Source organism: Aethalodelphis obliquidens, unplaced genomic scaffold, assembly GCF_003676395.1.
Source record: "Aethalodelphis obliquidens isolate GAN/ISIS:26980383/991018 unplaced genomic scaffold, ASM367639v1 scaffold3, whole genome shotgun sequence".
In the NCBI taxonomy this organism is placed as follows: Eukaryota; Metazoa; Chordata; class Mammalia; order Artiodactyla; family Delphinidae; genus Aethalodelphis; species Aethalodelphis obliquidens.
Genome location: NW_020837947.1, coordinates 28,551,221 through 28,574,758, shown reverse-complemented (window position 1 = coordinate 28,574,758; position 23,538 = coordinate 28,551,221). Strand labels below are relative to the sequence as shown.

The 23,538-nt window shown below is 40.3% G+C and overlaps 1 protein-coding gene across 1 annotated transcript in view; it reads right to left on the bottom strand.

Moving 5' to 3' along the window:
- Positions 1-23,538, bottom strand: part of SGK1 (serum/glucocorticoid regulated kinase 1) — a 111,440-nt gene that overhangs the window by 53,025 nt on the left and 34,877 nt on the right. The window contains exon 2 of the mRNA XM_027085986.1: positions 12,263-12,478. Coding sequence (XP_026941787.1) covers positions 12,263-12,478 — 216 coding nt within the window. The remainder of the gene's footprint in view (positions 1-12,262; positions 12,479-23,538) is intronic.

Here is a 23,538-nt window from a genome sequence, read left to right as displayed (position 1 = left end):
ATGCCTAATGATAACACTGTTGTGATGGAAACATTTCAATGGATCTTTGTTTCCTGAGGATAGTTATAAATTATTTAAAATGCCTTGTGAAAAGCCTTAATGATCTAAACTCTTTGTGTCCCAGTTCAGCTTCATTTCCCTTGCTCCAAATTTACTCTCTCATTTGAGTTCTCCAGGCTTTTGGTTATTTGTCCCATCTGCCTGGGTTTCTCCTTCCTCACCTTTCCTTACCTCACTAATTTACGCATCCTTCACTCTTTTTTTTTAAATTGAAGTGTAGATGATTTATAATGTTGTGTTACTTTCAGGTGTACTGCAAAGTGATTCAGTTATATATATACATATATATATATATATATATATATATACACACACACATATACAACACACATATATATACACATATATATGTGTGTGTGTATATATATATATATATATATATATATGCATTCTTTTTCAGAGTCTTTTCCATTATAGATTATTACAAGATATTGAATATAGTTCCCTGTGCTATATAGTAGGTCTTTTTTTAATCTCGTTTATATATAGTAGTGTGGTATCTGTTAATCCCAAATTCCTAATTCGTTCTCCTCCACCTTTCCCCTTTGGTAACCATAAGTTTGTTTTCTATGTCTGTGAGTCTATTTCTGTTTTGTAAATAAGTTTATTTGTATTATTTTTTTAGATTCCACATATAAGTGATATCATATGATATTTGTCTTTCTCTGTCTGACTTACTTAACTTAGTATGATTATCTCTAGGTCCATCCATGTTGCTGCAGATGGCACTATTTCATTCTTTTTTATGGCTGAGTAATATATATGACTGGTATATATATATATGTGTGTGTGTGTGTATGATGTGTGTTTATATATATATATATATATATATATATATATATATACAGGTATACCACATCTTTATCCATTCCTCTGTCAATGGACATTTATGTCACTTCCATGTGTTGGCTATTGTAAATAATGCTGCTATGAACACTGGGGTACATCATCCTTCACTATTTAGTTTAGATTTCTATTCTGCTGAAGCCTTCATTGACCCTCAGTAGTGGGCTATGGGACCCTCTTAAGTACTTTCCCCTTTGGTAGCACGTATCACTGTCTTATAACTGCCCGGTTAATTATCAGTATTTTCCCTTCTCCTGGAAGCACTGCATGAGATACTTCTTCCTGCCTGGCCTGTAATAGAAATTCTCAATAAACACTAGTTGAGAGAACAAACCAATGGTGGCTCGGAGGGCATTCCACATTCTGATGTCCCTCTTAGCATTTTGCATGTGTGGTCACTACAGGAAAGGTCTGCCTTTGTGCTAATATCAGATTACTTGTTTTAAAAATAAGCCAGTGCTGCTGATTCCACAATACTAAGCCAAGAAGAGAATTGTAATGGTCATTTCTCTCTTTTCTTCTTCTTTTGGTACGGACCAAGTTAATGCATTTAGCATTTTCTAATCTACAAAGATCTATAACCCCTGCTCCCTTTCTTAACTAGGGAGCCACCTGTCTGCTACTTATCTAACCCAGCCAGAGGTGTTGAATTCTCAAATTTTTCCCTCAAGTAGAAATCTAGATGAATCTCTTGAAAGGTCATTTTAAAATCAACTCAAAAGGAAAACCACCTATCAGCACAAGAGAGAAAAGTGAATTGAGGATAGAATTGTGTATTTATAGTTATCAAGGCTGATGGACATTGGAAAAGTACACTAAAATTATGGATAGCAAGCTGTAAAGTTTGGCTTGACTTCAAAGGGATTTTTAATATGCCCTTATGCCAATGTCTGCTACTCAAGGTCGATAAGAAAAGTTTAATCTTCTTATGGAACAGAGCTGAGTCACATAATATCCGTGTACTTCTACTGGTTGTGATGATTCTCTAAAGAGATGATGTCACCAAATTGAGCTTTGCTAGAATCTTGCCTAGAAATAGATTGATTTATTTATGGGTTCACAAAGACAAGTGAAAATAGAATGGCTTATTTATCATGAACACCACAGACAAATGTGTGTCTTGGCACATTTAGGTGTTTATCAAAGTCTCTCTGTGTAAGCAGAATGAACCAGAAGCAATTTACTTTGTGTGAATAGGGAATATCAAGGTGATATTAATCATTTTTATTTCCTTTGTCTTTAGAATGTTTATAAGAAGAGTCTTTTCAAGTCCGCAAAAGTTAAGTTTAGAGTTAAGTTTTAAGAAATTATCATTGTCTTTCTCAAAATTCTTCACATTTTTGTTTAACTTGTTCTTTATAGTTTACACTATAGGGATGCTTCTTGATAGATTCAATTCTATTATTTCAAAAAACAATCCAAGAAAAAAATATAATTGTAAACTTTGAGGAAAAAAAGAGAAATAATGACCAAAAATATCAAATGGATACAATTAAACTTGCTGTATCACTTAAATTCAGTTCTTGCTTGTAGATTTTTAGTAGTTTGTAAAAAGCCTTCTTATAAAATTTTTAAAAGTCTCAAAACTACTAAGAAGGGGTATTGTTATAGTGGAAAATAGCCGTATGGTTTCTGGGAAGGACTATACTAAAAGGAATAAGTTTAATTAGAAGCAGGATAGATTTGGTTACATACAACAAGAGCCAACGAAATATGCTCCAACCCAAGCGTAAGTGTAACCACTGGCTAGAGATTTCTAGAGAGGACAGAGAGTAACTTTCCTGGAATATTTTATGTCTTAAATAACCTGGATGGATTCCCTTATCCCTTTCCAGACTTATCTCCTGGGAAGGAGGCATACTGGTGGGATGGACCTCATAGGAGAGCTTAGGTAATCAAAATGAAGTGAGCTCTGGATGCAAGCAGAAACTTGTTTTATTCCAAAGTCTGACTCTCACATGTAAGTCCTGTGACTTAAGTCATGTCTTTAAATACAGCAGAAGTGTGTGCCAGGTTGTGGAACAAGCGAGCCTTTGGTCAGTGCCTGGTGGTGAGGGGCTGAGCGGGACACTGTGCTACCTCCTCCTGTGCCCTGACCCTGGAAGAATGCCCCTCCAGATTCCTGGCCCTCGTCTCTGGAAGAGAAGGGCAGCACCAAGTGGGTGGAGATGGCTTCCTGGCTCTACAAGCCCTGGAAACATGGACTGGAAACACAGATGTACTCCTGGAAGAGGAGGAACCGGCGTCCGGGGTATCAGGCTGTCTGGCCAGACACAAAATGTGCATGTGGCACAGACAGAAAGCCATAATCACCCAGGACCTAGCATTCTTTCACGTGCAACCCTTCTGTTGGCACTAGGGCTTTGCTCTGTACCTTCTTGGGTGGAGGAGTGTGTGCTTATTTTAGCTTTAAATGTAGATATCCTCTCTCTAGTAGTGCAAAAAGCAGACCTGGTTCATTTCTGTGGCTATAATAACCAAGACGTAGAGTGGGAAAAAAATCTGCCCCAGACAGACTTGAAAGAAGTTGAAGGAGAATGTCAACTACCTAGAAATAATTCATTTAAATTGACAAAATTAAATGCAAAATTCTGACAAATAAAGAGGCAAGGATAGAACAAAACAATTCTCATGAAGACTTACAAGTAACGACTTGAAAAATAGAAAATTTCTTAAATTTTCTGGTAATCAAAGAAATGCATATCACATCACTGAAGTGTCATTTCATTAAATGAACAAAAATTAAAACATACCACTACCTTCAAGGGATAAAGGGCTAGTGGAGTAAGTTTATTCACATAGTGCTGGTACCATTTTTATTTATTTGATTCTTTCTAAATTGGTCTTGAAAGTATTTTGACAAAAATAATTATTTTTAAACTCTACTCCATTACTGGGGATTCATACTAAGGTTCAATTTATTCTAAGGTTATTCAAATTGAGAGGGAAAAAATCATTTTCAGCCTTATGAAAAAGAGAAAAAAATTAAGAAAATGAAAGGACTAACGGTAGGTCTATGGTTACATTAAACAACATCAATTTGATGCAATGTTAACCATAATAAATATGAAATTTGTTACAACATATGAATGTTTCCAATAAATGTTAAGTGGAAAAAAGGCAGCTTCAGTATCATATATACACTATGACAACAATCATGGACAAACTAGGTACACAGGGGGGAAACTGAGAGAGAACACAAAAAAATAAAAACAGTTGGCATATAAAGAAAATGGAATTATTTTTAAACATCTTGATAATGCTGTTATGATCATTCTTACATAAATTTTGAAAATCATGGGGAAAAGTCAGAAAGGAGATAGATTTATAGTAAAAGACATATGAAATCTAAAAATGGAAATTTCAGCTAACTGGTAGCTCTTAGCAAGAGCTACAGGATAACAAGGTAATCTTTCCTCTGGTTCTTAGCCAAAGAGAAATGCTTGAGTTGTAAGTCACTTAGGACACTTCAAATTATTGTAGAACAAAGGAAAAAACATTGAAAACCTCCAAGAGGAACCAATAGAGTTTCCTCTATTTTCTTACCCCTACCTTTTTTTTTTTTTTAATGTTGCCTTTCTAGGAAAAAATATTCCAAGTTTTTTGGGGAAAGAAACTAATTTTTTTCCAATTCTGCCTTAGTCTTAGAATAATAATATTCAGATAAATATTGGCAATAGTGAGTATCGGGGTTTTCATTCTCCTAAGAGGGCAACTAAGTCATTTTTTAAAATTTTATTTATTTTTGGCTGTGTTTGGGTCCTTCTTGCTGTGTGTGGGCTTTCTCTAGTTGTGGCGAGGGGGGGCTACTCTTCCTTTTGGTGCGCGCGCTTCTCACTGGGTGGCTTCTCTTGATGCAGAGCACGGGCTCTAGGCACGTGGGCTTCAGTAGTTGTGGTGCACGGGCTTAGTTGCTCTGAGGCATGTGGGATCTTCCCGGGAACATGTGTCCCCTGCATTGGCAGGTGGGTTCTTACCCACTGTGCCACCAGGGAAGTCCCCAATTAAGTCATTTTTAATGTTTCCCAAGACATATTACTTTCCAGGTAGTATTCTTTATTGTTGCTGTTATTATTAGGAAAGTTTGGAAATGTGATGAATGTTTTGCTTAAGATTGATTTACTTGCTTTAAAGTCTTTTCAGTTTGTATTACCCTTAAGTGTATTTGCCAACTAATAATATTTCAAGTGCTGTTTATGGGTTTTTTTCTTTAGGAGTTTCCACACATGCTCTGTCATTTGATCCCCATCATCTCATCAGCTGGGTAAGGTAGGCAGCACTGTTTTATTCTTCAGGGTTTGCAGGTCAGCCTCTGGAGATCACGTAGCATGTGGATGTTCACGTGACCCACCAGTGGTAGAGCTGGACTTCGAACCCAGGTTTTCTGGCTCTGGACAGAATTTCATCCACTCTGTCACATCCTAAGTATAGGGTATTTTCTTTTCCCTGCCTTAGTGGTCTAATGTTTTGTTTCATGTGATAAATGCCTTCTCAAAGATGAAATAGCTTAAAATTTGGTGCAGAACAAGGACTATTGTGGATGATAAGCTTAGAAATCACCCGACATCCCCCAGAGACCATGATATGTCATACTAAGAGCAGAAAACTGGGGGAGAAGGCAATTGGAAAGACTATTATTTTATTCCCTATAAGCCTTCATAAAAATCCATTTTTACTATGTAAATTGAAAGAAACCAGAAGTCTATAAAGCCATCTGGTTGATTCAAGTCTTTTATAGCCTTTTCTTAAGAAAAATCAGAAAACCTCAAGATGATGTGAAGGTAAATCAGGATGGAGACTGTCCCTCAGCTCACCATTTTACTACCAAGCTTCCTGGCCTTCAAAGGAACAGCTCAACAGTTTTGAGAAGAAATATAAAGGTAACGGTGCACCTCCTTGAGCCATGATAGCCTAACAGATGGAGGGATGGCATCCCAGATGCTGAACAAGCCACATGGGGCAGATGCTCTCCCAGAACTGTGTCAAGTAAGCTTAATTAAAAGTGCCTTCTATTATTGTCTGTGGTGATTTGCTGAGGAAGAAGAAGAGGCAGTGACCTTATATTTAATCATGTCAAAGGCTCAACAGTAATTCTTGGGTTAGTAATGTGGTTAATAATTTCTTCAAGTTGGCAGCTCTATCCAGGGGACTGACTTCACCAGGCCTTAAAATCCGCGTGCAGTGCCCTGGCTTCATTTGTTGGCAGCCGACTAAGCACCTTTCGAGCTGTCTTCAATTGTAACACAGACAGAGGAGTCTGAGGAAATCCTCACTCAGCCAAATCTAACCCGTATGAGAGGGCAAAGTTAATGAGAATCAGTCATGAGCCTTCGGCACGCAACGCCTCTGAAATGTTAAGTGATTTATAACCAGCATGGGCTGCAGAGTTTTCTTAGTCTCCCCTTTTCATGTTAAAAAAAAAAAAAAATTGCATCAACAAAATTTCCATTTCAACTAATAAAGGCAAAGAGAAAAACAAAGAACACATTAATTTTTAAGATGTAGGCAAGGTCCAGGAAGGATATAGGAGAATGAACATGTTAGATTTAAAAACTGGGGGAACTGCGAGAATGAATGGATGTGCATACCAACAAACACCACACAGGGCAGGGTAAAATGATTGACAGACAGAAGGATTAGCAAGGCACGTTGGGAGCACAAACATTGTGTGTTTCCATTTTCCTCCAGGTGCCTTTCTTTGTAGTGTAGTGCTGGGAAAGTCTCATGGTACAAAACCATCTTTGTGATGGTGCCTGACTTTTAACCAATGAGGTTGAGTTATAACTTCCTTTCTACAAGTGAGTTTCCTGGTGGGCATAATATTTTCCCCAAACTCACGGGTAATACACTAATATAGTCTTGAGAGGTTCAACCGATATAGACAAAGCTAAAGTCCTTCTTGATTACTCTCTCACACCTCATCATCTCTCCATTTGAATCACACGAAAGTTGTAATCACTATTTCAGTTTGATGTATATACTTCCAGATCTTTTTGTTTGCATTTACACAGACACACACATATACTCATAGATACACACGCACATACACACACAGACATGAAAAGAGAAATACCGAATTAAAAAAAAAATAAATGTGATGATGCTATATTCATCTTCGATTTGCTTTTCTAACTGAATATCACTGTACCTGTCCCCATTGTCAGCATAAGCAAGTACATATCTAAAGTAGAGGTGGATGAGAATTTTTAATAAAGGAAAATTGCCAAAAAAATCCTTCCACCAGTAGTGTTTTGGCCTATACTTTTACCATGACATTATCAATCTTTTCAACCATTGACAATCTGATGGATTAAAAACACATAGATTTCATTGTTTCAGTTTGCATTTCCCTGGTGGTGTGGTAGACACTTAAAATAGTATTTAGTTTTCTTTTCTTATTTCCTCTGTAAGCCCAGAGTTATAGGAAGAATGTATGGGAATTCCAGGTGGATGGATTGGCTGAGGATGGTGGTTGGCTCTCATATTGTTTTTAATTTCTAATTTTATCAAATTGTAATTAGCTAGTACGACCTGTGTGATTCCTGTTTTTTGGAATTTGATGAGATATGCTTCGTGATCTAATTCTTGGTCAGTTTTTGTAACCGTTCCATGTGTGCTTAAAATAAAGTATATTCTTCTTTATATACAAATCTCAGCATAAATCAGATTTGGTTAATTGTTTTATTAAAATCTTCTAATGGGACTTCCCTGGTGGTGCAGTGGTTAAGAATCTGCCTGCCAATTCAAGGGACACAGGTTTGAGCCCTGGCCCGGGAAGATCCCACATTCCGTGGAGCAACTAAGCCCGTACAGCACAACTACTGAGCCTGAGCTCTAGAGCCCGCAAGCCACAACTACTGAGCCCATGTGCCACAACTACTGAAGCCTGTACACCTAGAGCCTGTGCTCCACAACAAGAGGAGCCATGACAATGAGAAGCCTGCGCGCCACAACGAAGAGTAGTGCCCGCTCACCACAACTAGAGAAAGCCCACGCGCAGCAACAAAGACCCAACATAGCCAAAAGTAAATAAATAAATAAATAGATTAATTTTTAAAAATAAATAAAATAAAATCCTCTATCCTCACACATTGTCGGTCTTCTTGAACTGGCAATTCCTGGGAGAAGTATGACAAAAATGTTCTTCTGTGACATGAATTTTCCATTTTTCTTTGTATTTCTATTATTTGTTGCTTTAACTATTTCCGTGTTATGTTGCTAAGCTCGTAAAGGTTGGTGAATGTTTTACCTTCTTAGCAGCTATCTTTCATCAATGTGAAATATTCCTCTTTGTTCCTTTCAAATTTTTTGTGTTACATTGTATTTTTTCTGACATTTATATTCTTAACACTGCTTTCCTTTTATTAAGCCTTGCCTGGAACATCTTTATTTTCCAACTTACTGGATTCTTTTGAATAGATAAGCTTGCAGTGTCCCCATCTGTTAGATCTGTCTTTGATGTGATCATTTTGGACTGTAGTTTTCTCATCAACTTCATAATCCTACCTACCTTCTGTTTTTCAGAGAGTCTTAATTATTCCTTATGCATACAATGACATACCTTGTTTTCTAGCACTACTATAAATTAAAATGCGTGTGTGTTTTCTATTATTTAAAGCAAGAAGAAGAGATGACGTTAAATGTTCTGGCTGCCATCTTGATCCAATCCTATGCTTTCCCTCACACCAGATTTCCTTCCCCACTGCCATTCCAAAACATTCCTTTCCTGTCCTTCCAGCGAGGTCTATCTGGATATTGGAGGTGCTGTGAGAGATATGCTTCAAAACAGAGTTTGAATATGTTTAATCAACATGCACCCATCGAAAAACTAACATGGTTTTCCACCTCTTTAGGAACTAAAAGTTGACTTCAACTTGAGTTCCACTGGCATGCATTATTCAGTAACAGCTTACACAGCTCTATGTTATCCTCTTCCCATCTCATTCCCAGAAAGGTCTGTTTAATAAACAGTCCATTTTTAGACAGCACTACTAATAACATCACAATATTGCTATTCTTCTGGATGATTTATTAGCAATACGTATATGCCAGTTTCTTGCATAGGAGAAACATGTTTAAAAGCTACTAACTAGACAATTGGCGAGGCATGGCACAAACTAACTGCACTATAACTCTTAGCAAATTTTTGGCCATTAAAAGTAGCATTTATTTATTTTTATTTATTTATTTTTTGCGGTACGCGGGCCTCTCACTGTTGTGGCCTCTCCCGTTGCGGAGCACAGGCCCCGGACGCGCAGGCTCAGTGGCCATGCCTCACGGGTCCAGCCGCTCCGCGGCATGTGGGATCTTCCCGGACCGGGGCACGAACCCACGTCCCCTGCATCGGCAGGCAGACTCTCAACCACTGCGCCACCAGGGAAGCCCAAAAGTAGCATTTAGACTGTACTATTTTTAAAGTCAGGAAAAAAAAAAAAAAAAAACTCTCACAATTATTCATAAAGGACTTGTGCTTTGTTTCCTTTCTTATTTTATTTGAAACATTCTCACCTCATTTTCTATGCTTTATCTTTATACATCAAATAGAGAGTTTTTTCTCATTTATAGGTCATCAAATCCCAACCACAGGATTTCAGACTAAAAAGGGCTTTAGAGTTAACTAGGTTAGGCCCATCACATGATGTTGAAGAGCTTTTGTGACATGCTCAAGTTCGTATATTGATCTTGGGACAGAGCTGGCACTAGAATGTGGGTTGCCTGACTCCAGAACACTACACATAAATTTACATTTACAAAAGATTTTAAAAGTCCCATCTCATCTGCAAAGTACCAAAAAACTCCTAGGAGGAAACTCGATGGCATGAATAATCTCAGTTTTCATAGGAGGGAACATTGAGCAGGAAGGATGAATTAATGACTTGCTTAAAATAATCCACATCAGGAGTTGTCAGGGGGCCAACCTGAGGTCTTCGCCACGAGGCCTGGTCTCCATCTAACAGCCTCTCCATCTACTTAGCACACAACTGCACTTCCTAAAAGGACAGAGGTGCCTTCTCAAGGAACTATTTCATGGTTTAATCTCTAAAGGATACAAAGTATAGATTCATTTTTATTTTTTGGCCGTGCCGTGCAGCATGCAGGATCTTACTTCCCCAACCAGGGATTGAAGCCATGCTCCTTGCAGTGGAAGCGTGGAATCTTAACTACTAGACCACCAGAGAAGTTTCTAGATTCATTTTTAAATTGTTAAAATATAAGTGTCTTTTTGGTTTGTGGTGATCTTAAAAAACCCAACTAAGTCAGAACCAGGTAATCCATTGTAAATTGGAGACTGATTCACCTATAATCCTGGATAAAGTAAAAGGATGAATCACAATGTTGCTTTAAATTCCTTCCAGCTCTTTGTTTATTGTTTCCTCTTGAGTGGAATTCCATTTATTCATTAATCTAGCTCTGTTCCCAACAGCTTGGCATATAGTAGGCCCTCCAGTAAATATTTAGGACTAGGCATTTGTGCTCTGTATAGGATTTGCAGAGCCCTCTCTCTGCCTCTGAGTCATGAATAGTTCTTTAGACTCTAAGGAGTTGGCAAATTCTTTTAGACTCTTAAGAGTCCAAGAGTATGCAAACTATGGCTGGTGGACCAGCCACGTGATTTTATAAATATAGGTTTTATTTAAACACAGTCAGGCCCGTTCATTTGTATGTTATCTGTGGCTGCTTTCCCTGCAAGGGCAGAGCTCAATCAGAGTGACAGAGACCGTATGGCCTGCAAAGCCTAAAATATTTGCTATTTGGCCTTTTACAGAAAAAGTTTTCCAATCCTTGCATTTAAAATCTATTTATTACCTTTTATGACTAACATGGGGTTGAGCCAGTGTCTAGCTAAACAACAAATGCCCTATGACAAATGTTCCTAGATCAGCAAACTGCTGACCTAGTCATGGAAGTCTAGTTCAGTTACAGGCTTAGCTAATATGTACGTCAGCAAACATAAGTAATGATGATTTATATTTGTGTGGCACTTTATAGATTATGAAATATTTCATGTATATCTCACTTGATATTTCCAATAACCCTAGAAAGTAGGCAGCAGGTATTACTTTTTCATGAGGTAACAGTTTCTGAGACATTGCATATCTCAGGGTTAAAAGGAATTCAGATTCAAGTGTTTTTATCTTTTAGCAGCTAAAATGATTACTTTATCTCTGGAAAATGCTGATTTAAAAAAAAAAGAAGGAGAAGTTATTAACATTTATCATCTTATGATGCACTGATTTGAAATTATATATTGGAAGATCACTTGCAATTAATTGTACTTTGTAATAACATGTCCTGTCTTCTTACTGTTGTATTTTTATGTCAATAAATTGGTAATAAAAATAATATAAACATGTAATCTGACGGTTTAAAAAGTCAAACTAAATAAGCCTAATTGAGTTATAAGTTAAAAATACAACCTTAAATTTTTGAAATGTTAGAACCTACAAGATAAGTCAGTTATCTGGCTTCCTTGAATTAGCAAAATTAAAAAACAAACAAACACACAAATCCCCAAAACTCTTGGAGTAACAGAGAAAAATGTCAGGAAAAATATAAGTATATATGGGAAAATAGTGAAAGATTGACATAGTTCTCTCTTATGGGTCAAATCAAGTTGAGATAAATATTTCAGTGGTGTTTACAAACTTTAGATGACTGTTATGATATCTTTCTTACATCATACAAGAATTGATTTCTGTGTGATCAAACAACTTAGGAGGAATTTCTAGTTGACCAAAACATTGCTGCCTTGGAACAGCATAAAAAATTAGGACAATAGAGTGTATGATTCTAACTGCATGGCATCTGGAAAAGGCAAAACTATGGAGACAGTAAAATATATGTGGTTGCCAGGGTTTGGGGGGATGAATAGGTGAAACACCGAGGGTTTTTAGGACAGTGAAACTATTCTGTATGATATTATAAAAATGGATACGTGTCATTATACATTTGTCCAAACCCATAGAATATACAACACCAAGAGTGAACCCTTATGTAAACTATGAACTTTGGGCGCGGATGTGTCAAAGTAGGCTCATCAGTTGTAAGGAATGTTCCACTCTGGTGGGGACATTGATAGTGGGAGAGACTATGCATATCTAGGGGTAGGGAATGTATAGGAATTTCTATATTTTCTTCTCAATTTTGCTGTAATCTGAAAATTGCTCTAAAAAGTAAAGTCTATTTAAAAAATACTTAGTACAATGGACTAACAAAGGCCACAATTCTATGTCCTCCTCAGAAGCTTTATAAACGTGCATTAAAAAAATAAATTTTGGGGGCGTACCATGACATGGATACAAGAAAAACAAAGGCCTAGAATCCTTTCAGAAGAATGGATCCAGAGCAAACTTACTTCGCACGCGGATTGAGTTTCCCATGAGCTTGACTCCTTCTCCTGAGGGAGAACCCCTCTTTGGAAAGCTTGGTCTCCCAGGCACGTCTGACACAACGAAGGCTCGAAGTCTGGCTCCCCTGGTGGCATGTACACCACTGAAGGGCCCGTGTACTTCAGACTGGGACTCTGATGCTTGTCCACACTGACCACCGGACTCTTGATCCATCTTCGTACCTGCAGTGTGCAAAAGAAAAGGAAAAATGCGTTTTACCTCCTTTGATGTCTAATGAGGCCTTGATGGGAAAGTTGGTGGGATGGACAGTCAGGAAAGGAGTCTCACAACTTCCCTACCTATCAAATCTTAACATAACCTGAATTGGTCAGTGCTGGCCACTCATTTTCCAGCACCTGGTGTTTTTTGGCTGGTCATTTCATTTCACTGAGTCTGTCTCCCCATCTGTAAGACTGGGGTAGGAATATTTCTGCCCAGGTTGTTATGCAGATTTTAAAGTATTTTTGAAAGTCCAAGTGTTTTGCCTGGCACATAATATTGAGTAGATGGTGCTTTTTTTTTTTTTTTTTCCTGTGGTACGCGGGCCTCTCACTGTTGTGGCCTCTCCCATTGCGGAGCACAGGCTCCGGACGCGCAGGCTCAGCGGCCATGGCTCACAGGCCCAGCCACTCTGCGGCATGTGGGATCTTCCCGGACCGGGGCACGAACCCGCGTCCCCGGCATCGGCAGGCGGACTCTCAACCACTGCGCCACCAGGCAAGCCCGATGGTGCTTATTTTACTTCACTCTTATCTTTGTTGCTGCATGCAAGCTTTCTCTAGTTGCGGCGAGTGGGGGCTACTCTTCCTTGCGGTGTGAGGGCTTCTCACTGCAGTGGCTGCTCTTGTTGTGGAGCACGGGCTCTAGGCGTGAGGGCTTCAGTAGTTGTGGCGCACGGGCTTAGTTGCTCCGTGGCATGTGGGATCTTCCCGGACCAGGGCTAGAACCCGTGTCCCCTGCATTGGCAGGTGGATTCTTACCCACTGCGCCACCAGGGATACCCTCATTTATAGATCTTAACACACTTGGCTGTCATCCTCTATCAAGGTAATAAATATGTTCTGCATAACGATTTCTTTCACATAGCAATAGCTCCTCAGAGCAGACACCCTGAGAAGACAGAGTGGCTTTTGGAATTCCTCATCCTTTCATGCCACTGAGTGGTGTTTATTTTACTTTACTCTTACTATTATGATTATGCTCACAGAATGATAGTTCACAAATGTCTAAGGTGAATTGTAACCAATTCACCTTAGAAAAAGGAGTAAAAGAAGTTGCTCCTGGCTAAGAAATTATCTCACTTTGTTTTTTTTTTTCCTTAAAGTTTTAAAACTCACCACTTGTCTTGCTTGCATGTAGAATTCTTGTAAGGTAGAGAAAAAATGTAAAGATATTCTAACATTAAAAGGATAACATTTATATAGCACTTTCAGTGTGAAAGGCACTGTTCTAAGTGTTTAACATGCAACGTTTTTTTTTTTGTTTAATCCTCAGAACAGTCTTACATGATAGGCACTATTACTAATCCCATTTTGCAGATGAGAAGACAGAGGCAGAGAGAAATGAATCAAGTTTCCCCAAGGCGCAATACTGGTGTCAAGCAAAGGCAGGATGCAGGCACTTTGAATCCACTGTCTACTCCTTTACAAGCATGCAGTTTTAGCAAGTGTTGGAGTGATTTATGACTTGTCATCAAATGCTTGAAATTCATCCTAATTTAATATGTCTTTTCCATGCTCTTTGAAACTCCTGAGGATTCTTTTTATAGTTAACCAATTGGTGAAATTAGTGTATATTGAAAGGATGAAAAAATAAAATCACAGTACTGAATTTTAGTTAGTAATGCTGACAATTAGATTTTTTAAAAATATACTGAGAATAAACTAAAATTGCAATAGCATAAGAATGTTTAAGCAATTTGATGGAATATTATGCCATCACTAAAAATAAATATTGTGAAGACTCTGTGGCAACATGGAAAATGTTTAGAATGTAATTATACGAAAAAAAGCCAAATACAGAATTGCTCAATCACTATAATTGCAAATGTAAAAATATATGTACTATCTATAGACAAAGCAAGAAAGTAACAGGCAAAATAGAAACTTGCATTTCTTGTTAGGATCATGGATGTCTTAGTTCTCCCTCTTTTTACAGTGTCCTGTGCTTTAATTTTTTAAAGAATAATTTCTTTTAAAGTTTATAAGAATCTTAAGCAATTAAAATCATCATATTTCTTTCTTTGGTTACATACGTGTCTTTTACTTGCTTTGTGTATAGGTACTCTTCTCAATGTCATTTAAAATAATCTTTTTACGTTTACTATTCTGATGTTAACATTTGCGAGGGTTCCATCAGTATTTCTTGTACGTTGGGGCCCCATAAGCATGTTAGTAGCTGCATTCAAAGTGTTTGTTTGGGGCTTCCTGGTGGCGCAGTGGTTGAGAATCCGCCTGCCAATGCAGGGGACACGGGTTCGAGCCATGGTCCGGGAGAATCCCTCATCCCACATGCCGTGGAACAACTAAACCCGTGCGCCACAACTACTGAGCCTGTGCTCTAGAGCCCTCCAGTCACAACTACTGAGCCTGCGCGCCACGACTACTGAAGCCCATGTGCCTGGAGCCGGCGCTCCGCAGCAAGAGAAGCCTGTGCACCGCAATGAAGAGAAGCCCCCGCTCGCCACAGCTAGAGAAAGCCCGCGCGCAGCAACAAAGACCCAACTGAACCGAAAATAAATAAATAAATTTAAATAAAAGAATCACATAAGGAATTGTCATTTTATTTGATATCAGCTAAGAATTCCCAAAATAGTTCAGATGACTTTGAGCATACGTTGTCAAACAATGCATAGATGCTTTCACAGAATTTGAGAGTTGAAAGAGACCCAAAGATGTTAGTAATTTGCCCAAAGTCACAATGAAAATTATTATGTGGGGAAAACTACACCTCTTAGTTTAAGCAAATCAGTCAACTAGTTTCTACTAGGGTATAAGCTGGCAAACTCAGTGTCTTCAGAGGCTGGCAAGAACAGGAAATGTGTAAAGCCCTATGACCAGGGTATAAAAATAGGGAGTGGTAGAGACTGCGGCAAACTAGGAGTGCATGCTTGCCAAGTGTTTTCACATTTAAATGAAAAAATGAACAAACAAAAACATAAAACCCCCAAGCGAACAATGCTGGCCAAATAAAACCCTAGTCAAACATACCCTACACCTTCAAGAGTCACTGCTTGACCCTTGAAGTTATTCTAGCAAGTAGAATAAGTATGACGTAGAATTCTATGAAGTAGAAATAAAATGATTTGCTATCTTCTAACTTAAAAAAAATCCAATGCTTTCAACATTTTAACTTTCATTCACGTATTCATCACTTATTATTGAAGACCAGCTACGTGTCAGGCATAATCTAGGCATTGAGAATTCAGTTCATAAGTCAGATCCCCCAAAACCTGCCCTCATGGAGCTCGACTTATGACTCAAGGAGTAAATTATTTATTTATTTAAATAAAGACTAAAGGGGGAGGTAAAGCAGAAGTGAGTGATCAGTCTCAGTGGAGGGTTCAGTTTTAATTTTATGAGATTTCGGGAGAAAGATTCAAGCTGAAGATATGCGTTGAAGACTTGAAACAAATAGCCATGTTCTACTGAAGTCTTCCAGGGGAAAAAACCCAGTGACTTGCCAAGATCTACTTGCGAAGTATGTGTCATATTTCTGGGGATTTGGTTATTCGAATCTATTATATTTCACGTAAACTTACTGAATAACATGACTTACTCAAGTCTCCTAAGAGTGAGTGTTTTGTGTTTTGTGTCTTCATACCTCCCACTGGAGGGCAGGGAGTGGGTGGCGTGACATTTCATTAGAAAGGTCCCTGATTCCAAATAACCTTCAACGAATTAACCCATTCTGATCCTTACAGACATGGGACTAGGATTCTCCCTCTCTTTCCACAGAAAAGATCGTGAGGGAAATTTAGAAATATTCCATTTCTCCAGAAGCATCAGGGAGAAAGGAGAAAGGTGTTATAAAAATAGATATAGTGATACGTTTTGTGAAAGGACTGTGGCTGGCATTCATCACCTGCGTTGTCTTGAACTGCTGTATCTCCTCTGGCTAAGTCCTCTTACTGGCTTCAGTCTGTCCCTTCCCCTCCTACTGCTTTGCACATTTCACTGCTTTGGAGCCTTCCAAGTGGTTTTTATTGGCCTGATTCATGACAGCGTTGACGATGTGTACTTAATCTTGAGAGAGTGGCTGGACGGGGAGTGAGTACAAGGGCTCTCCCTCTGGCCTTGGACTCCGGCAAGGTGCCCTCCAAAACTGCTGAGTGCAGGACCACTCCCTTGGCCCTGAGGGAATTCAAGCTACAACCGGCCTATTGTGGGAGTTGCTGACAGCGAGTGGCTTTGGGAGCCCCTCAGAGACCTGTCACAATGGCTCTCGGAAAACCGTAGCAGCTGCCTGTGTGAGAAAAATGAATGCCCGGATACAGGCTGTTGCCCTGGCTCCTGGGCCACCTGGGCCTGGTTTTATTCAGAGCCACACACTCTCGTTTGTGGAGAGCATTGTAAACAAACACGGACTGGGGTGAGACATCCTCTTCACCGCGAATAAATCAAAAACTCCCTCACTTGGGCTTTCTAGAAGCCTGTTCTCCAAACCGCATCAGACTTTTAAAGGAGGAATTACCTCTCCAGCCACAGGTCAAAGAGTAAAGCCTTTCTTTTAACCTCACAGCTACTCTTACTGAACAGTGTGTATGCAAAATATTAAGCCAATCTCTTTGCTAAATCAGTCTGCCCTGGTTTTTTTAATTTCTCTATTTGAATAGATTTGAAAAAAATCTCCAAAAGCAATAATCCTGCAGACTAGAAAATCACCAGATGCGATTAAAAAGATTGGCCAGCTTCGAGGGATTTTCCACTAGTGGTTTTCTTTTCCTATTAAATAATAGGAAACATATATTACTCCTAATTTAATACGTTTAAGCTGATAATGATGTCCACTGATACAGAAAAATTATAGAGGGTTCAAGTACTTATCTGTGAATTCACAAGGCAGCACCTGCTGGTCTCATCACTCCTTTTGTTTTCTGGGAATGAAGAGCTGTCTCTTCCTTAAAATCCAAGTGAACTTGATGTTGGACACAACTTTGGCAATTTCCAGAGAGGCGTTTTTTATTATACAAAACTGACTTTGTTTATATGATGCCACCATAACTTTCAATTCAGATATAGTCAAGCAAGTTTTCTAGTAAGAGGATCTGAATAATTCAATTGATCATAAAGAGAGACCTCCACACCTATTCCTTTTTCCAGAGGGGTGCCTGCCAGCAGGCTGGTTTTGACATTAATGGAATTCAGGAGAAGGCTCCTGGAAGCAAGTTCCTCTTACCTTGGTGCCCGGGGCTGCTTCATAGCACGGTTCCTAAAATATAACAGTGCTATGATACAAGGTCAGTGATATTAATCTGATTTCTTCACTTTAGCTATTCGTGGTCATCATCTAACTTTCTTTTCTCTGAACATCTGCAGTGTGTATTGCTTAAGTAAAACCGTGGGACTTTGATGCTCACCGGCTGTTATGCTATGTCATCTCTCTAACTGGAACATAAGGGTGAGGATAGCATCTTAGGCTTTTTTTTTTATTTCCCCAGAGGCTAGCATTAGCCCTTACAAATAGTAGGCAATAAAAATAGGAATTGCTTGATTATTATTATTGTTATTATTTTTTTGTGTGGTATGCGGGCCTCTCACTGCTGTGGCCTCTCCCTTCGCGGAGCATAGGCTCCAGACGCGCAGGCCCAGCGGCCATGGCTCACGGGCCCAGCCGCTCTGCGGCATGTGGGATCTTCCCGGACCGGGGCACGAACCCGCGTCCCCTGCATCAGCAGGCGGACTCGCAACCACTGCGCCACCAGGGAAGCCCTGCTTGATTATTTTTGACAATAACTATATTTATTCATTTATAGATCTTTTTTTTTTTGGCTGCGTTTGGTCTTTGTTGCTGCATGCAAGCTTTCTCTAGTTGCGGCGAGAGGGGGCTACTCTTCCTTGCGGTGTGAGGGCTTCTCACTGCAGTGGCTTCTCTTGTTGTGGAGCACGGGCTCTAGGCGTGCAGGCTTCAGTAGTTGTGGCACACCGGCTCAGTAGTTGTGGCGCACGGGCTTAGTTGCTCTGCGGCATGTGGGATCTTCCCAGACCAGGGCTCAAACCCGTGTCTCCTGCATTGGCAGGCGGATTCTTACCCACTGCGCCACCAGGGAAGCCCTCATTTACAGTTCTTAACACACTTGGCTGTCATCCTCTATCAAGGTAATAAATATGTTCTGCATAACAATTTCTTTCACATAGCAATAGCTCCTCAGAGCAGACACCCTGAGAAGACAGAGTGACTTTTGGAATTCCCCAACCTTTCATGCCACTGCCCTTGGGATTTCCCCGTCCTTTCTTGTCAGCATTGGCCAAGGTAATTACATCCTGTTCAAGATTCTCAGGGTCTAACCCTGTGTTTCCCCAGGGCTCGTCTGGGGGATGGGGTGGTGAGGAGGGCTAGGGGGAAGAGGCAGGAATGAGAGGGTCCACATCTCTTCATCCTTTTCTACGCTGCTACCTACACCCTCAGCTACATCCCCTGTTACAGCTGCCAGCCCTCCGTGTTCTACCAGCATGAGGCAGTGAGGATTCAACACCAGACCCGGTTCTCGTAGTCAGTCCTGTAAATCCCCTTCTTCTTCCTCCTCGTTTACGTGCCCACCTTACCCCGTCTCCCCCCACAAAGCTTTAAACAGAAAAAGCTCAGAATTTACTGACATAAGTCTTTCTGTGGAAATGGAAGTAGAGTTTTTCTCAGTCCTTTAAGTTCTGGGACTGAGGCTTTTAGCTTGAATTCGTCTTTCCTGGATCTAGAAAATTTAAAAAAAGAAAAGAAAAAAAGAAAAAAGAGGAACAGCCCTTGGCAGGATGGGAACGGTGAGGACAACAGAAAAAGTTATGCTTAAAACCAAACATGTTCGATTTAATGGATTGCCTGGCATTCTGGAATCATGTACATTTGGCTTTTTTAGTGTTTAAATGGCCCTTTTAAAAAAAAAATGAAAGGCTTCTTTTGTGCTGGGCACAAAGTAGGTATCAGTAAATATTTGTTGAGTGAATGGATGAATAAAATAATGGTGAGAGTCAAAAAAAAAAAAAAAAGGAAAAAAGAGGAAGTAGGAGAGAATTCTTTCAGGTAATATCTCTTAGGGGGCAGTATGTACTATTTGCTTTTGGAATTGAAAAATAAGGCTCAGGGAAAATTGCAAGGCTGAGCTGATCCCCGGGAAAGAGCCTGTCTGGCCCGTCCACAGCTAATCCACCCACACACGCTTTGGAAGCTTCCTCTTCTGGCTCCTCCAATAATGCCCTGTTCCAGGAGCTTTAACTTCTTCTCTTTTGGCTACTGTCCCCTGGCGTATTCAACACATTGAAATATTTGAACTATCTCTAAAAAGCCAGCAAACTAACTGAACACATAACACCCCCTTTTCACCCACAAATTTCCTGGTTGCAGAAACCCTCTTTCACCACCACCCTGGCCCTTTTCCTTCTTAGCTAAGCTTCATGAAAACATGATCTCCATTTCTTCACCTCACATTTACTCCTCAGCCCATTGCAATTATCCATTAAACAAATATTATGGCTCACCTAATATTTTCTGGGACTAAAGGGAAGAACATGACAAAAAGAGTCTCACTCCATTGAAACAAGTTTTTACTGAGATGTCAATAAACCTCATTTCCAAATCCAATGGACCCCTCTCAGTACTTAACCTGGCTTGCATACTCTGCAGCATTTAAAGGTTTCAACGAAAGTTCAAAAAGTCTCTGCCTGGCATTATGCTGGGTGGTGAAGACACAAAGAAATAAAATTGCTCGAGTGACCTTTGAGTGAGGTTGCTTGCATTTCAGAGGAGAATGGGTTATCACATCATAGTAAGTGTTAATGTAGCAAATAGTTAAAAGCATAAGCTCTAGAACCACACTGCTTGGCTGCAAAACCTAGCATCACTGCTTCAGCAACCGACTGAGCCTTCCCAGATCTCAGTTTCTACACTTGTAAAATAGAGATAATGATAATACCAACCTCATCAGGGTTTTATGAGGCCTGAATGAGACAATGCAAGTAAACTCAGCACTTGGCACTGGGTGAACACTTGGTTAATATTTGCTATTATAGTTATGGTTCCAAGCAGGAGAGAGTTTTATACAAAGTGCCATGGCAGAAAAAGTGGGAGGTATTTGGCCCAGTTGGGAGAAATCAGGGAAGGCTTCCTGGAGGAAGTGATGGTTAAATTGAGGCTTAAAGGTTGAGTTAAAGGAAGCCAGGTGAATTGAAATGGGAAAGACACTTCCAGCAGAGAGGACGACAGGAAATAAATTACAGAGGCAAAAATCTGCATGTGATGTATAGAAAATAAGCCCATAGAGGAGAGGCAAGAACTGAAGCTGGATAGAAAAGTTGGGTTGTGGGGTGATGAATGGTCACTGAAGTGTTTAAAGCAGGAGAGTGGGATGGTCAGATGTGTCTTTCAATGCAGTATGATGGATGGATTTAAGTTGATCAAGAACACAAGTAGCTAGATGAGTCAGGAGTCTTTGATTATAAAAGAAATGATAAGGACCAAAAAAGAATAGCAGCAGTGGAGGTGGAAAGGAGGGATGAATCAGCAAATCTATCTATCCTGCAGCTCTCAAGTCTATATTCATTTGAGAATCACTGTTTTATTGTCTTTTATCTGGATTCTTAAAGCCAAGCCCTACATGGCCTTGACCCTTTCATCCATTCTCGCTGAAACCACAGTATCTTTCCAAATGGAAAAGCTGATCTTGTCCCAGCTTTAAACTCTTCAGTGGTTTCCCATCAATGGCGGCAGTGGCTTTCAAATCTGTTTGGTAAGGATGGATGCGCTGTAAGAAAGTCCTGTGCAGGGAGTTCCCTGGTGGTCTAGTGGTTAGGATTCCAGGCTTTCATGGCCGTGGTCAGGGTTCAATCCCTGGCTGGGGAACTGAGGTCCTGCAAGCCACATGGTGCGGCCAGGAAAAAAAAAAGTCCTGCACATATACACATTTATACACATTTGTAATAATACAGAGAGAGATAACAGGAAAAATTGTCTACCTCCAACTTTACTCTTTTTTCATGAAATTGCACTGACATTTTCTATTCTAATCTATTCCTTTAAAATGCGTATTACAACCCACTAATTTGAATTCATGACCCACTAATAGCTGACACACAAATTGAAGAACACTCATCTAAATGGTAAAGTCTAGGGGAATTCCCTGGAAGTCCAGTGGTTAGGACTCTGTGCTTCCACTGCAGGGGGCCTGGGTTTGATCCCTGGTCAGGGAACTAAGATCCCGCACGCTCCGTGGCATGACCGGAAAAAAAAAAAAAAAAAGGTAAAATGGTAAAGTCTAAACTCCTTGGCCTGGGATACCAATTCCCCAAGGATCTGCATTCTCCTTTCCCATTGTGCCCCCAGTGGATCCAGAGCCTCCACTATATCATTTAATTTTCAGTTGTCTTAAAGACTGGTCTCCTAAGTCTTTGATTGTGTACAAACTCTTCCCTCTGACCCACCTGTCCATCTGGGAACTCTTACTAAGTGTCACACACTAGGGACAGACTACCATTGTCTGTCTTCTCACTACTCCTTGACCCATTAAGGTATTTATTTCTTCAAATGGGACCTCACATTCACTCTGATTTACTTGTCTATTTTCCCTATTATAATTTGAGTTTCGCAAGGAGGAAGACATTATTTTCTCTCATTTATTCCTTAAAGGGACATTTACAAAGTTTCTTTTGTGTGTTCCCTCTTCCTAGCCCATCCTCTCCCCACTTCCTGTCTGCCCTGACTTTGAGCTGAAGCTTCCAAGGAAAGAGGCTCACTATTATACCTCCTGAGCGCAGCTCCCAGCATATAGTAAGCGATAAAGAAATATTTGTTGATTGGCTTAAAGCCAGATATTATTCAAGGCACAGGGAATAAAAAATAAGAGGCAATTGTCCTTAAGAATCAACAAGGAAATCAACAGTTGTAAAACAGTGTTAAAGCTAGTTTGAGTTCATCTTTGGGAACAGCTAGGACAGGGCCGTGACGGGGGTGGGTTTTGGATAGAGAGGATAGCGTGATGGGCTTGGCTGGAGCCGCCCTTGGGCGTGAACATGTATAGGGCAAGACAGAAAGCCAAAGAGGGAAGGGTGTCGGCTATCAAAGGGACTTGACCTCCTGAATGATGGAATGCTATCCTTCACTCCCAGGGAGGGAAAAACTTAAGGGTTTTAAAATTTCCAGTGATTAGACTTGCCGTACTCTGGATGAATTAGAACACGTCCAGGGGAAAGGCAGCCTAGACTAGAGGAACAAGCACTGGGTAGAGAGGGGGGTCTCGAGAAAGCACATCTTTTTCTTGTTTTTAATTTATTTATTTAATTTACTTATTTTTGGCTGCATTGGGTCTTTCTTGCTGTGCAAGGGCTTTCTCTAGCTGCCGGGAGCGAGACCTACTCTTTGCTGCAGTTCACGGGCTTCTCATTGTGGTGGCTTCTCTTGTTGCGGAGCACCGGCTCTAGGTGCGCAGGCTTCAGTAGTTGTGGAACACAGGCTCAGTAGTTGTGGCTCACAGGCTTAGTTGCTCCAGGGCATGTGGGGTCTTCCCAGACCAGGGCTCAAACCCGTGTCCGCTGCATTGGCAGGCGGATTCTCAACCACTGCACCACCAGGGAAACCCAAGAAAGCACATCTCCTACATGTGTTTCTAAACCTAGGGGAGGTTTTTTGTTTTTTTTTTTTGCGGTACGCGGGCCTCTCACGGCTGTGGCCTCTCCCATTGCGGAGCACAGGCTCTGGACGCGCAGGCTCAGCGGCCATGGCTCACGGGCCCAGCTGCTCTGCGGCATGTGGGATCTTCCCGGACCGGGGCACGAACCCGTGTCCCCAGAGTCAGCAGGCGGACTCCCAACCACTGCGCCACCAGGGAAACCCCTAGGGGAGCTTTTTAAAAAATGAAGGTAAACCAGATTCTTTAAAAAATTTTTAAAATTTCCTTTCAAGCTCTGTGTGACTGGATGAAGGTCAGGGCAGACTGAATGAAGCATGAAAAGAGTGGGGCCTTGGAGGTTAGGGGGTCAGGTAGGATGGGCAGACCCAGGAGCGGGCACTGGGAGGGGTTACCCTGAGTATAATGCAAGTG